The following is a 16,842-nucleotide window of genomic DNA, read 5'->3' as shown; positions in this document are numbered from 1 at the left end:
CCAATGTGTCCCTGAGCAAGACACTTAACCCCTAGTTGCTCCACAGGCGTGCAACCTCTGACATATATAGCAATTGTAAGTCGCTTTGGATAAAAGCGTCAGCTAAATGAATAAATGAAATGAAATAAATGAAATTTACCCCTACAGTATGTATTTTCTCCCAAAACATGCTTCCACTGTTTTCTCACCAAACAATCTCAAAATGTTTTGTAGACTTGCCATTACAAAAATAGCAAAACAAAGAACCTTTATGATTCCGCTCATCTTAATTACTCCATTATGTTCCAATCATGCACACATTTCATTTACAAAATTCAGTTCTTAACCTAATGTCAATGGTAAAAACTCCAAAGAGCTGCACATCTAAAAAGTTATTTTAAGTGAGACTTTGATTAATTTTCTCCTACTATTTGTTGGTTTTGGTTCCATACTGATATCTATCTGCTTTTTATGGAAGCCCGTTTCCGCCACTGAAAAAAAAAAAAGGTTATTGCGACTTTTTCATCTCACAATTCTGACTTTTTTTCTCAGAATTGTGTGATATAAACTCACAAATGCGAGTTATAAAGTCAGAAATACAATTTAGATAACTCGCAATTCTGACTTTTTTTCTCAAAAATACTGTCTTTTTACATACCGCGTTGCATCGCGCTGCGTAAACATTACCATGTCTGCATTTCTGATCGGAGAAACGACAAACAACAAGCACTACTCTACACTGCTCAAATCTTGCGTTTGAATCGTTAGTGGCAAATTCTTTAAATATGAAAACATACTTACAGGCTGTGAGTCAGAAGGGTCAGACTGTCCTTGCAAAGTTGGAATTGCCCCACTTTATAGAAACAGCCTTTGAGCAAGCCAGCATTGTAAGCTACTCTTCCAGGTTCAGGAAATAGTCCTCCGTAAAATGCGCTGCACACACTCACACTCCAATATTTAGGTTGAATTATTCTGGAACAGTGTTGTAAATGCAACTTAATCACTGATTTCTAGTTGTGTCCTCTTTTGGAAGCCCAAACAAAATAGTTTTGCTTTCACAACAAAACACAGCGTCTCCAGAACATGGCACCGGCGGCAGCAACAACACTACAGCGAGAATAAAAATCACGACCGTTTTCTTTGCGTATACATTTGGGTGGTGTTTTGCAAATCTTCCCACACAGTGACGTAGACATGTGGGGGCGTGTTTAAATGAGCCGTTTTCGGAGGGCGTGGACAAGTCTTAACTTTTATAAAGAATATCTCTTTGGTTTTGAGACTTTAGTCTTTGCAACTTTAGGGATCTTATCTATGCATGAACAGCTTGTAGTACTCCAAAGAGAAAGGAAAACTTGAAATCGCATCATATGACCCCTTTAAAGTCCATTTTGTTTTTTGGGGGGGGGGGGGGGGGGGGGCTTCCATAGCTTCTGATATGTGTGTCTCTCTATTTTTTTATTTCTTATTCTTTTTATGGTTCGTTAAAAAGAAATAGTTCATGAAGATGAATTGATTTTCCAATGAGACATTCTGGAAATCTCTTCTGGATATTCTGTTTGTTTATTGCCTGAGTTCACTTGGCGTACAGCTCTACTTATAATGCGTGTTGTGACAGTGATGCAACATCTTGTCACCCTGCACCGCTACTTAATGGAAAAAGAACTACTGACTAAGAGCTACTGCCACGATAGTGAATAATGTAATTAAGTTAGCAGCATGGCTTCTTTTAGTTGAAAATATTGTCAGGTTTTTTTTGTTAGGCTTTATATTATACTGTATATATTTGTTTTGTTTTTTTGTGCATATTTTTAACAAATTTGAATCATACAAAAACAACTTGAAGTGAATCATGGCCCATTTTCAGATTTCTTGCTGTATCATATTATTTCAAAACCATTGTGATCGCAAATATTTACACATGCTACAGAATTAAGCCTGGAGACTTTTCTAGAATAGACTCCTCCAGTTTGTACAAGAAGAGCACCACATCTGTCTATCAGCACTCTGAGATCATCGGACTTCTGTTTGCTGTCACACCCGAACTCATTCTCTCTTTAAAACTCTATAGTGTTTACCGCGTATGAAGTATTCACCGTCTCCAACCTGGATTTAAACAACTCCCAGTCTTTGTCATCCAAAGCGTGCTTTGAACTTGCAGTAACTGCAGAGGGCAAAGAGACAACAGGAAGTAAAGAAAATAAGAAACTTGCTTTGTATATTGCATGTAAGCGTGTATATTGAATTATGCAAATGTTCTACTTTGCATATTGCATATCTTCCATTCATAGATCATTAGATTACCTTTCTTCACTTGCTCCCTTGCTCACGAGCTGGACCACAAAACCAGTCTTAAGTCACATGGATATATTTGTAGCAATAGCCAAAAAAACATTTTTTATGGGTCAAAATTATTGATTTTTCTTTTATGCCAAATAAATTTACTACTGTAAATATATCAAAACTTAATTTTTGATTAGTAATATGCATTGCTAAGAACTTAATTTGGACAACTTTAAAGGCGATTTTCTCAATATTTGGATTTTTTGGCTCCCTCAGATTCCAGATTTTCAAATAGTTGAATCTCAGCCAAATATTGTCTGATCCTAAAAAATACATCAATGGAAAGCTTATTTATTCAGCTTTCAGGTGATGTATAAATCTCAAAAATTGACCCTTATGTCTGGTTTTGTGGTCCAGGGTCACACATGGACAAAAGTATTGCGATTAACTATTAAATTCATGTGTTTCAGTCAGCCACGAAGAGTAAAACCACAAAGTCAGAGAGTCAGAATCTGCTGATTCCACGTCTGAAGAACTCCAAACTTCCACTGGCATTAATATCAGAACAAAACCTGTGCGGCGGGAGCTAATGGAATGTGCTTCCATTGCCAAACAGCTGTGTATGACTTCACCATTTTCACAAATTCATGTGTTTGTAGTTTACACGGAAATTATAACAGTGTTGTTTTCAAACACTTGCACTTTGAAACCAGTTTTCGAACGTTTGTATTTTTAGGCCCCCAAAACGCCATCGTTGTGTAAAAGAACGGCCAAAACTTATAAAACGTTTTTTTGTTGTTTTTTTTTTTTAGAAATGGTGTCGTGTAAACCCCCTGAAGTAAGAATAAACATGGCCTTGCAAAAAAATTTCAACTTGTAATTTCTCTGTGCGCCAGGCAAAATAACACAAATCTTATTCAATCTTCACTGCCACTAAAATCTTTTAAATTTCTGAAAAACAAACTATTTTTCTGCAATATATAATATAGTAATTTTTAAACGTAGTCCAGAAATTAGAGCTTTACAACAAGAATCATTACGAGAACAGATTCTCTTGGTTTTAAATGTTAAACTAATCCTTCAGCTGTCTATGTTTAAGAGATTATGCTTCATGTTGTTGTTTGGGCTGCTCTCAGTTACCACGCTTGCATTGTTCAAAGCTCTATGTTTCCAGGAATACAGGTCTTACACTTGGCCAGAGTACATGGAAAATGCTTCCCATTCCAGCGCCACTGAATGAATATGAGCTTACACACGTATTGTGTCTCACATACCAGCCTTTATCCGGTATGAGGGGGTGGGGGGGTTAAACAAATTGCTCGTAAGTGTACATGTGAATGGCATATTGATAATTATTCACAACTTCCAGGCTACAAGGAGTAATTTAGTACATTTTAGTGGAAACGCAGACGGGACGTTTGATGTAAGAAGCTGGCTGTGAGCGCCGGGTTCGGAGGCATGTAGGGGTTGGGCCCTGGGCAATGGTGAATTCTTGTGATGTTCAGGCAAAGCTCATACGGGCGGAGACATGAGCACATTCCTCTCCTCCCACCGCACACGCTCCCCTCGTGCCCATCACCACAGACACACGCGCTTCCTGGCCGTCCCCCAACACACACATACACACCCTGCACTAACATGCAAAACCCAATACTGGATAAGCACGGCCAAGAAGGCTAAATCACTCAGTCGGGACGGTGATGATGGAGATCGGGGTGAATCACTTCCTGTAACACATTATAAAACTTTTCATATAAAAGTATATGTAGATTATTAAGGATGGAAAAAGAACACGCATAAACTTTCCACTCTCCCGGGCAGAGGTCAGACTTTTATGAAGACATGCTACAGTTTCTCTTTAAAATAAATAACATTTTGTATTTTTATATATATATATATATATATTTTTTTTTTTTTACATTGTTTTCATAACACTTTTTTCCCTTCAGCATTTGTCCTCATTACTCTCAATAATGAATGTAATTAGATTAACATGAATGTTTTACTGTGTTACTGTTAAAATGACTTTATATTAATCTGCAATAATGTACTTTATATTTTCACCCTGTCAGACTGACCAAGATGGAGTACTAATAGTAAAGCAAATGAAAATGAAAGGGAGTAAATGATGGCAAAAAAAAAAAAAATTGCCATCATTTACTCGCCCTCATGTTGTTCCAAATCTGTATGAGTTGCTTTCTTCTGCTGAGCACAAAAAAATAATTTGAAGAATCTTGGTAACCAAAGAGTTTCTGGTAGCCATAGTATTTTTGGTAAGTCAATGGCTACCTGAAACATTTTTCAAATTATCTTCTTGTGTGTTCAACAGAGGAAAGAAACATGTAGAGGTTTGAGAGTGAACAACATGAGGATGAGTAAATTATATTTTTCATTTTTGGGTGAACTATCCCTTTAAGATAATTAAATAACATAGTCCCCTAATTGTCTCTCCCTGAAGCTTTGTCACAATAAATTAGCTTTCCTTCAGGCAAGATCTGCACGCATGTGCATCTTATATGCGCTAGCTGTTGTTTACCACACTCGACATGCTACATAAGCTGTTGAAAAGTGACACTGATTGCACAAGCCTTCTAAAGCGACAAACTCTCACAGACAAGCTAGTGCTTGTTATGTGATCTGAAGGACTTAATTAATTTGAAGAGGAATTATCATTGAAGATTGCTGTTATGGAGTAACGTCTGAACTCTATAATGGTCAAAGAAAATAAATAAATAACAGGATACCTAACAAAAGCTAATAAAATAAGAAAAATATATACCAAACTTTATATTAAATGTACTCTTCTCTTCACAGTTTCATTTTCCTCAGTAGAAACATCTCCAACACCCTCGGCCAGTAACTGCACTTGTGAACTCGGCCATGGAAAGTGTGCTGAAAACGGTGACTGCAGGTGAGTAGGTTCAGGAGAGTGAAATATGGGCTTGTGTGACTTTAAGGCGTCGTGATGAAGTATATCTGACCTGTGCAAGCCTGTTCACGCTCACTACTATTGCAGAAGAAAACCGTAAACAGATTAACAATACAATGAACATGGCATGTAGGGTTAACTCTTGCCTCTGTGTGGCAGGTGTGATCCGGGATGGGGTGGACCGCGGTGTGAAGACTGTGTGCGAATGCCCGGATGTGTCCATGGCACCTGCCATCAGCCCTGGCAGTGCACATGCATGGACGGGTGGGCGGGCCGGTTCTGTGATAAAGGTGATTCATTTTTATAGATGAACCTGACAGCACTGATTATTCTGATAAAATAAATCCAATATGATTTCCATGTATTTAAACACATATCCAAGTAATAAATGACAGGGGGATGAAAAAGGCTAGTCGCAAGCAGGGCTCATTGGGAATATGCAACATTTCTGCAAAATCTGAAATATGTTTTGTGTGGGTACATTTTGCTGCACTTTTCAGATGACACGTCCACAAAAGCCTATAAGCTATATTATTCTTTCTCCATTGCAGATGCGGGTTTATTAAACAGCACAGTGAAAAAAAACATGCCGGGATGCTATTGCTTAGCTTGTAGCACGTTTCACAGCAGTCAAAACGATAGTGTTAACAAACAAATGTGAGATACAGTAAAAATGCATTTGCTTAAGCAACCAGGCCATTTTAGCTTCCTTATACAAGACTACAAGCTCTTTTGTGGAGTGTCTTGATTCATTTTTCACAGAACTTGTATCTATTTGCTGTACCAGGTGAGCTACCGAGCAAGTTTACTATGTCAAGTCACCTTTATTTATATAGCGCTTTTAACAATACAGATTGTCTCAAAACAGTATCAAATTGGAGGATAGAGTGTCAGTAATGTATAATAATAAGATTAAACATTCAATTTTCAGTTAAAGGCATTTCATTATTAATTCAGTGATGTCATTGTCTAGCTCAGTTTAGTTAAATAGTATCTGTGAAATCAAACTGACGATAATCGCTAGAAATTAAAAACCTTAATGTTTTGAGGTCATCACAAATTATTATTTTATTCATTGATAATTTGCCCTGTAGTCATAGTTTGTGTGAAAAGGAATAAAAGTTGTTGGTGTTTTACCGCCACTAGTGTTCATTTCACCTGGAAACTGCAGTGAAATTCATGGAAAGGTCAATTTTTCAGAATCACGTATTTACAATGAGCATAGTTTGGTTATTTTAGTATTATTTATTTAGTTTTAGTCACTTAGTTTTCAGATTTCTGTTTAACTATAATTTAAATACAATTTAATCATTTCAGTTGCAGTTGGTTCTTAAACTTATTTTATTTCAGGTTTTATTTCAATTTTAGATTCTGCAACAAAGGTGATTAATTATTCATGACCTTAAGTAGCAAAGCTTTAATAGCTTGGCATAACAGCGCTGACTTGTTTCCAGATATTTACGTGTGCTCCAGAGAGCAGCCGTGTCAGAATGGGGCTACTTGCGTCTTGAATGACTCTGGGGATTATAGCTGCTTATGTCCTGAAGGCTTTCATGGGCGGGACTGTGAACTGAAAACAGGGCCTTGCCAAAAAACTAAGTAAGTGTTTTTTACTTTTCGTATGTAATGCAAATGCATGTTTTGTGTGTTCAAATGTACCTGCCTAACATCACAAAGCTGCGGAAGAACAGAGTGAAACATTTTTAGTAGGACTTTCTGATTACAGTGTTACACTGAAATGTTTAGTGTAAGATCAGTGAATAGTGGTTTGTTCATGATTTGACATTTTGTTAAGCTGTGATCCTTAATCTATTAGCACACAAGCCCAGACGCACTGGCACAGGCAGCACAACAGCCTGGTCAATTTGCAGCCTCCAGAGTGCAATCATGTAATTCAATGGGCTCATTACTGGCCCTGTAAGAGACTGCTAATACTGACACGCTGCAGCTCGACCCCCGCTGCACTTCCCATGAAGACCAAAACAAACTGACGGAGAGGTTTCCAGGGAAACGATGCTGCAGGACTGGACCAGTTCCAGCAGTTTTAGAGACGACAAATTATTACTTGAAATATTACAGTATATGGTTTAGCCTGTGAACATGAATGATGCAATGGGGATGTGTTTTTTCACATGTCAAAAGTTTAATATGCAGATACAACTAAGTAAATAAGCCATTCACAGGGCTGGTTCCCCTCAAAAGGGTAAATCTTGTGACTCTTTTGAAGAACGGTTTGCTTGAGAGTTTTGACCTGCTCAAAATATCAACCAGCCAATGGCATTACATTAGGGCAGAACTTTCTGTGTGTCCAACCAATGGCAATAGAACTGGAAATCATAAGGATTTTAACCATTGTGGTTCCAATGCAGATTCCTTAATAGTTCCATTGTTTTTTTTTTGTACTTTTGAGGAAGAAATATTTAGTGAAAATAAATTGCATTTACATCACTCAGCAGTCTATTGCCAAACGATGTTATACATTAAAATACATTCAAGGCAAAGACATGTAACAGTTCATTCAGATGGTGTTTACACAGACATATTAGCAATAATTTGTAGCTCAGTGAGTCTTTTTAATTTAGTATCCACTCCTATTGATTCAGTGCTTTTCATTTAGTTAAAATGCCTCAATTTATATTTGTATTATTTATTTGGCAGCAGGGACTTAAAGGGATAGTTAACCCTCAATTAGTTCCAAACCTTTATGAATGTCTTTGTTCTGCCGAACACAAAGGAAGATATTTTGAAGAAATGTTGTAACCAGGCTGTTTTGGGGAACCATTGACTTCCATTGTAGGAAAAAAATACTATGGAAGTCAATGGTTCCCCAGAACTGCTCCGTTTCCCACATTTTTCAGAATATCTTCCTTTGTGTTCAGCAGAACAAAGACATTCATAAAGGTTTGGAACTACTTGAGGGTGAGTAAATGATGACAGAATGTTCATTTTTGGGTGAACTATCCCATTAAGTCCAAAGATACTTAAGTTCTGATGTATATGCTTATCCGAATGCATAGCATTTGAAAGTATACTCCTTTTGATAACAGGCCCAAACACAGGTGGTTGAAACAGAAGCACTACAAAGTTTCATCTTTATGTTAGTTTTGGTACCTTTTTAAGTTGCGGGCAACTGTTAATCTAGTCACAAAAAAAGTATTTTGTCATCACAGCCTCCAAAAGTTTGATGTTGTTCCATCTCTTCAGCCAAAGTCACCACCAGGCACCGACTAATTAGTGGAATAAAAAAAAATCAAGGTTCATGCTGAGCATACGGAGTATGAATAATTAGAAAAATTGGACTTTAATGTATACTATGCTGATGATGAAATTTCTGTCATACTCACTGCATGCACACCCTATTGTACGCATATAAACCTAAGTATACTTTGAGCTTTACATTGCATTCAAGATATACAATCAATCAATTAATGGATTGCCTGGGAATTGAACTCATGACAACGGTCCTGTCTGCAAAGGAAGGTTCATTTGTTCATTAATCTGACTACTCTTGTTCTGAGTCAAAAGTATACTTCAGTTTTGACGCAAATGACAGTGAATCCCACACAAGAATCCCAGCTGAACTCCTCTGGTGTGACTTTAAAATGAAGACCTTGAGCCAAAAACTCATCACCAAACACCAATGACTTGTACATAAGGGTACAGTCATTTTAGACACGTCCAAAACTGTTGCAACAGAGATGGAAATACAGTTTTTAAATACATGAATAATATTTCCATCTTTGTTGCCACAGTTTTGTTGCCTTTTTCTGTTCTAAAGGAGGAGGTGTCCCAATACTTTTGTCCATATAGTGTATGTACAAGTCATTGGTGTTTAGTGATGAGTTTTTGGCTCAAGGTCTACATTTAAAGTCACACCAGACGTGTTCAGCTGGGATCAGGACTTGGCTTTCTGCAGACCAGTCAAGTTCTTCCACACTGACTCAATCAATCATGTCTTTTTGAACCGTGCCTTATACACAGAGACACTGTCATGTTAGAATAGAAAAGGGTCCTGTCCAAACTGTTGCTATAAAATTAAAAGCACAAAATTCCCTAGAATATCATTATATGCTTAAACATTAAGATTTGTACTCATAGAAATTACTAAAGCAGTCTAACCTGTTCATTAGAAGGGGGTGTCCCAAAACTTTTGGCAATATAGTGTTTTTCAATTCTTACGTCTATTGCTGCAGGTCCCCCTGCAAGAATGGCGGTCTCTGTGAGGATTTGGGTGGTTACGCTCCAGAACTGTCTTGTCGATGCCTGGCCGGCTTCACGGGGCCCCACTGCGAGACCGACATGGATGACTGCCTGATGCGCCCCTGTGCCAACGGCGCCACCTGTTTGGATGGCGTGAACCGTTTTTCCTGCCTGTGCCCTGCGGGTTTCACCGGCCGTTTCTGCACCATCAACCTGGACGACTGCGCCAGCCAGCCCTGCCTCAACGGAGGACGCTGTATAGACCGAGTCTCCACCTTCCAGTGCTTCTGCTCCCCAGGGTTCACTGGAAGAACTTGCGAGGTTCCCGTCTGGGAGTCAGGACCTCAAGCGGTGCCTCCGTTCAGGGGCAAAGGAGACAGAGTTACGCTGAGCAAACCTGCCCCAGTCAATCGCTCCCACAGGACCACTCCCAGCGGGGATGAAAGACGCTCGTTCAAAATCTCAGTGGTGACTCAGCATGGAGCGGAAGGGCTGTCAGAGCTGCAGCTCATCGTCCTGCTGGTGCTGGGGGGCATGACTTTGGCCGTGGTGGTGCTAACAGCTGGTCTGGTGCTGCGCGGACATTGCCAGGACCGATCGGCTCGCTGTCAGTGCAGACCGGCCCCCGCTCACCATAGCCCATTCCACCGATGCCGGACAAACTCTGTGCCCACGCCGCAGGAATGCAAGATCAGCTTCCTCCAGTCTCCGGCTCCAGCTGAGCTCGAGAAGAAGAGGCTGAACACCGACATTGTTTAGCCGCAGAGATCATGCAGTTGCTCTTGTTGAAGTAAAAGGCCACTTCTGACCTCTCAAAAGATAAAGATGGAACTCATGAATCTAAGAAAGCGTTGGTCGCTGAAAGCAGGTGGTCATTATCCAGAGCGATTACACAGAAATAAAGAACCAATTAGTCGTTTTATTTTATTAAAGATGCCACAAGTGAGGCATGTACTGCTGAGGGAACATTAGGTCAGTAATCAGTAATGCTCACCTGTTCTTGGAACTTTATTCCAAAGATAAGAAATGCTTGTCTGTGTAATATTTCATCCAAAATGTATTTACTCTGCCTCTGAAAAACATTTTGCTCTCACCAAGCAATATTTTTGATGGAAACCCTGAACCGTGGAATGTCTTAGTGCCTTCCTGAATCCATTTCCTCCCCCAATTTTATTAATATTTTTTTTAATATGACATTAAAACTTTTTTTTTTCTGGTATTTTTTTGATCTTCAACCTTTTTTTTCCTCAATAAAGGCATCATATGAAAAAAATGCTTGCTAGCTAACAGTAATCATGCAATGTTGGCCACCAGGTGCCAACATGTTTACACTGAAAAAAAAAACAGTTAACATTACAGTAAGGTTAGTTAACATGAAAAATTCTTCGAAAGCATTTATTAATGTTCATTTCAACATTAGTAATTGCTAACCTAAGCTAACCTGAACTATATACTAACAACAGCTAAGATTAATAAATAATCATGTAAAAATGATAGTAACTTTTAGTAAATGCATTAACTATTGTTAACTAACAGGATCTTACTGTAAAGTTTTACGAAAAAATAATGAACTAAAATAATTAAATCAAGAGAATTATTTTAGAGGAAATAGACTTGAGTTTCAGGGCTTTCCTAATTTTCATTTAGAGAGCACTTTTCAATATCCAGTCAGTTAGAAATGGATCAAATTTAATCACACCTTACCCTTTTTCTCATTTTAATATACTGTATCATCTGGGAATACAGTATGCCACATTATGAAGGTAAGGTGGGTTGCAGATGCGGTTTCATATGGACTTCACAGCCAGAGAGCCACTGTATGTGTTGATATGACGTCTGTACTCAAAGAGTAAACAGTAGCACTAATGGGCTGCATGTAAAATAAAGGGAAGCACTGAACCACCCAAATATATCAGAACTTCCATCGCGTGTTACATTAGTACTGTATGTATATAATCAAGCCATATTACTACAAGAGCTTTTAATTTCAGGTTTGTGTGTAGCCATTTTCGCCAAGTGTTCAAACTATAAAATATTTCAATGTGAGTATATTCCAAGTAAGTTTTATTCTTCGAGTATTTGGTTTATGAACCCTTTAACATTATAGTGATGCTCTTTTAAGCAGTACAGTAATATCAATTTCATGGGATCGATTTTTGTGATATATAATGATACATTAACAACAGTATTCTTAAGTGTAAATATAATTTATTTATGTAATTTATTGGTGAAATGTATATTTGTTTTTTATTGTAATGTGTTATTTTTATACAGATCTGTGTATTAAAGTTTTTGACTCTGTAATAGCAGAAATCCATCTTTAAATCACAAAACAATGTCTTTGTATTGCAGTTGCCATGATTAAATTGACTTTTTTATACAACACACTCCTTCCCTTTCAGCCCTGAATTTGACATCACATAACGCATGACATAAACACTGCCATAATGCCTGACTGAAACATTTTTGAGCTGAAAATAAAACATTTTTGCTTTGTATTATGACATTCTGAAATAGTGAACTTGTGAATGTAATTAACCTACTTTATCTGTGCACTTTAAATGCTTTAGTAAAAAGACATCAAGTGACCCCTGGTGGACAATTCAAAACAATGACAGTTTGTGGATCTCAACCCTTTCTCTGGATATTTACAGTATATTAATCGGTGTAACACCAGTGTTTAGCTGAAACCAATTTATTCACATGTAAGTCACAATGCACTGCTTAATTAGCCTTTTCTCTGAAAATGTCACCAAAGGAAGACTGACCTACCGACTTTCTAAAATGAGAGGAGAAGCATATAGAAGTTGTGTTTATCTGTTATGATTTGCTGAAATGTGCTCATCATTTCTTGGCGATACTATCAAAATATTTCTCCAAGATACTTTCGACTTCATCCTCTGTGTAGTCCTGGACTTGGAAAAGCGAGTTTGTGGATGCTCCTCTGATCATGGCAGACAGCACTGGAGGGTGGGAGATGAAAAATATCTATGTATCTGGGTGAATCTCATAGAACCTGCCAAAACCAGGGTCACATTTGATGCAGGAGAAAGTCTTAATACCTTTTCCAGAAGAAGGTCTGAAGAGACAGAGCACCCTTTTGTTGAGTGCCATAGCTTGGCCGAGCTCATAACCGACTCTAAAAGACGGCTGTGTAACCTCAGCTACTATAACTGAGACAGAGACAGAAAACCACACTGAATCACTGAGACGGAGTCTAACACAACAGAGCTAAGACAGTCAAGAGCACCAGAGAACGTGGTTCATGATAAAAGGCTTAATACCTTTTATTAGAATCATAAATACATCCTTCTTCAGGTTGTGGTGTCTTTTTATTCTTATAATGTAAATGTAAGAATAACTTAAAACATGTGTATGTAATATATGTATTATACTTGTAAAATTTGATGTCAAAATGTGTGTCAAATATAATCCATCAGGCTTTTGAGGAATGTTTATTTTTAAATATCCTATAATTGTATTGCATTGCATTCTATGTTTTGCCCCACAATAAAAACTAGAGCTTTGAACATGCTTTTATACTTCATCTTATTAAGACACATTACCGGGAGATATATATTTATAGACGACTCATATTTATATGCATTTAATGCAAGTAGTTTGCTATATTGTTATAAAGACCTGATTGATTCTCATTGAAACAGTAATACTTTTTGACCATATAAATATCAGCAACTGCAGCAAACTGCATATTTTTGCTCAGTTCGGGCCTCTAAATTAAATTTACTTATATTATTTTAGTTTTATTATTTTTAAAATGTAACTGTTTGGTGTACTTATGGACAAATATATATATATATATATACACACAAACCCGATTCCAAAAAAGTTGGGACACTGTACAAATTACGAATAAAAAAGGAATGCAATAATTTACAAATCTCATAAACTTATATTTTATTCACAATCGAATATAGATAACATATCAAATGTTGAAAGTGAGACATTTTGAAATGTCATGCCAAATATTGGCTCATTTTGCATTTCATGAGAGCTACACATTCCAAAAAAGTTGGGACAGGTAGCAATAAGAGGCCGGAAAAGTTAAATGTACATATAAGGAACAGCTGGAGGACCAATTTGCAACTTATTAGGTCAATTGGCAACATGATTGGGTATAAAAAGAGCCTCTCAGAGTGGCAGTGTCTCTCAGAAGTCAAGATGGAGGATCACCAATTCCCCCAATGCTGCAGCGAAAAATAGTGGAGCAATATAAGAAAGGAGTTTCTCAGAGAAAAAATGCAAAGAGTTTGAAGTTATCATCATCTACAGTGCATAATATCATCCAAAGATTCAGAGAATCTGGAACAATCTCTGTGCGTAAGGGTCAAGGCCGGAAAACCATACTGGATGCCCGTGATCTTCGGGCCCTTAGACGGCACTGCATCACATACAGGAATGCTACTGTAATGGAAATCACAACATGGGCTCAGGAATACTTCCAGAAAACATTGTCGGTGAACACAATCCACCGTGCCATTCGCCGTTGCCGGCTAAAACTCTATAGGTCAAAAAAGAAGCCATATCTAAACATGATCCAGAAGAGCAGGCGTTTTTTCTGGGCCAAGGCTTATTTAAAATGGACTGTGGCAAAGTGGAAAACGGTTCTGTGGTCAGACGAATCAAAATATGAAGTTCTTTTTGGAAAATTGGGACGCCATGTCATCCGGACTAAAGAGGACAAGGACAACCCAAGTTGTTATCAGTGCTCAGTTCAGAAGCCTGCATCTCTGATGGTATGGGGTTGCATGAGTGCGTGTGGCATGGGCAGCTTACACATCTGGAAAGGCACCATCAATGCTGAAAGGTATATCCAAGTTCTAGAACAACATATGCTCCCATCCAGATGTTGTCTCTTTCAGGGAAGACCTTGCATTTTCCAACATGACAATGCCAGACCACATACTGCATCAATTACAACATCATGGCTGCGTAGAAGGAGGATCCGGGTACTGAAATGGCCAGCCTGCAGTCCAGATCTTTAATTTGGCGCATCATAAAGAGGAAGATGCGACAAAGAAGACCTAAGACAGTTGAGCAACTAGAAGCCTGTATTAGACAAGAATAGGACAACATTCCTATTCCTAAACTTGAGCAACTTGTCTCCTCAGTCCCCAGACGTTTGCAGACTGTTATAAAAAGAAGAGGGGATGCCACACAGTGGTAAACATGGCCTTGTCCCAACTTTTTTGAGATGTGTTGATGCCATGAAATTTAAAATAAACTTATTTTTCCCTTAAAATTATAAATTTTCTCAGTTTAAACATTTGATATGTCATCAATGTTGTATTCCGAATAAAATATTTAAATTTGAAACTTCCACATCATTGCATTCTGTTTTTATTCACAATTTGTACAGTGTCCCAACTTTTTTAGAATCGGGTTTGTATATAAAGTATTTTATGCATAGGGATTTTATGGTCCATATAGAACAGAACGAAATAAACAAATTTCTATTTCATGACAGGCTTTACAGGGTTAATTATTAATATTTAATTCCAGCAAGAAAAACTGTTCCTAGCAAGCATATAGCACCGACTTAAGTTACCCGGATGAGTCTGTGTTATTAGCTTTGACCAGTTGTGATCGAGGAATAAGGTACCGTGGAATGTCACGACTGACCAATCAGAATCCAGCATTCCACAGAGCCGTGCAATAATTTAATTTACAGCACAGCCACCACAAAATCAGACTTAACACCTCTTATTTACTTTGAGATCGTTCTGAGGTTGGATACGGATTTAAAATCATAATAAGAAAAAGTTTAAATAGCTATGACACTGGTTTTGAAATCAAATGTTTGCATGGTTATGACACTGGCGCCTAACAATGCCTTGGAAAAAATGATTAATCTTATAAAATAAAGCATATGCATGAACCCAAATAAGAAATAAAACAGTTATTGAATACGCATGTGTCCTAAACTCCTGAAACACTAGTGTCTCATTTTAGAGCAGTCAATGCAATTTATGAACAACATTATTTATGAAATTTCTGTATGTGGGTGTGCGTATGAAAAAATTCAGATGTAACCCCCTTTGTAATTAATAACATTTTCAAAAGTAACTAATTTAATTCTTAGTAACAGTAACTAATTACAATTACATTTATTTTGCAATTAAATTACATGTAACTAGTTACTCCCCAACACTGTTTGCCTCTTTATATTAATAAAATATTTTCTCACAATGGTCCTTTTAATATGCTACAGTGGCCCCATGAAGTGCTTAGACACAGTAAGTCAAGTAAAAATTAATATTACTGCACTGGATAACAAAATATCTAATTTTTCATACGGGGTTTTGGTATGAAGTATGAAGTCAGTTCTGCTCAAGTTCACACAGGTGTCCAGCAGAGTAACCACCGCAGGTGTAGAGAACCACATTCATTTGATCACATGCAACTTTTGTAAACGTTTTGTGAAACGCATAAATGCCACTTGATTGAAAACTGTTGACTATGTGACCCTGGAGCACAAAACCAGTCTTAAGTAGCACAGGTGTATTTGTAGCAATAGCCAACAATGCATTGTATGGGTCAAAATGATCAATTTGTCCTTTTATGCCAAAAATCATTAGGATATTAAGTAAAGATCATGTTCCATGAAGATATTTTGCAAATTCATTACAGTAAATATATCAAAACTTCATTTTTGATTAGTAATATGCATTGCTAAGAACTTTTAAAGGTGATTTTCTCAATATTTAGATTTTTTTGCACCCTCAGATTCCAGATTTCCAGATAGCTGCATCTCACCCAAATATTGTCCTATCATCACAAACCATGCATCAATGGAAAGCTTATTTCCATCTGCTTTCATATGATGTATAAATCTCAATTTAAAAAATACTGACCCATTTGACTGGTTTTGTGCTCCAGGGTCACATATTACAATATTACATATTACATATTACAATACAACAACAATACAGTGAAGAATGTCAAATTCTGAAGTGTGATGTCTCTCACCATCAGACTTCATCAGCAACTCCACATCTCGATCATTAATGGCTTGATCTCCATCTTCACCTGGACCAAGCACACATGTTCAGTGCTGACCTGCATTAATCTAGTAGGACTATGCAGTTGTTCACACACCAAACAATGCTAAATGGATGCATATTTAATAGAAATATGAGCTCTATGAGAGTTTGCGCAACTTTGAGAGAAAGAGAGATGAAGTGAATCACCTTCATCAGACAGACTGCCAGAGCTCACGTGCTCCGTCAACACCGTGCCATACTGCTGTAACTTCTTCACTGCTCTCTGGTAAATACTCACGTCCTGCCTCCCTCCGCGGATGCTTCCACAAAAATATATGTTCATGCTTTGCAAATGTCTTCGTCCTCTTTGATGATAATAATACAAGTGTGATTTCCTCAACAGCAACAAATGCAGCCTGCAGATCGAGGCGGGGCTGCACGTGTCGCCCC

At 37.7% G+C, this 16,842-nt stretch overlaps 2 protein-coding genes across 2 annotated transcripts in view; one reads left to right on the top strand and one right to left on the bottom strand.

Annotated features, from left to right (window-relative positions):
- LOC306884015 (protein delta homolog 2-like) overlaps positions 1-11,770 on the top strand; it is a 23,198-nt gene extending 11,428 nt beyond the window's left edge. Inside the window, exons 3-6 of the mRNA XM_079439606.1 lie at positions 5,074-5,170; positions 5,348-5,478; positions 6,643-6,787; positions 9,382-11,770. Coding sequence (XP_079295732.1) covers positions 5,074-5,170; positions 5,348-5,478; positions 6,643-6,787; positions 9,382-10,147 — 1,139 coding nt within the window. The 3' untranslated portion in view covers positions 10,148-11,770. The remainder of the gene's footprint in view (positions 1-5,073; positions 5,171-5,347; positions 5,479-6,642; positions 6,788-9,381) is intronic.
- LOC306884020 (5-hydroxymethyl-dUMP N-hydrolase-like) lies at positions 11,582-16,842 on the bottom strand. Its single transcript, XM_079439619.1, has 4 exons — positions 16,600-16,842; positions 16,379-16,438; positions 12,451-12,561; positions 11,582-12,351 (listed from the first exon to the last, which is right to left on the bottom strand). Exons 1-4 carry the CDS (start codon positions 16,733-16,735, stop codon positions 12,233-12,235), a joined length of 426 nt encoding a protein of 141 aa, XP_079295745.1. The 5' UTR covers positions 16,736-16,842; the 3' UTR covers positions 11,582-12,232.

This window comes from Barbus barbus (assembly GCF_936440315.1).
Source record: "Barbus barbus genome assembly, chromosome: 18".
NCBI classification, from domain to species: domain Eukaryota; kingdom Metazoa; phylum Chordata; class Actinopteri; order Cypriniformes; family Cyprinidae; genus Barbus; species Barbus barbus.
Note: the sequence above shows the minus strand (reverse complement) of the source record. Positions and strands in the feature narration are given on the sequence as shown.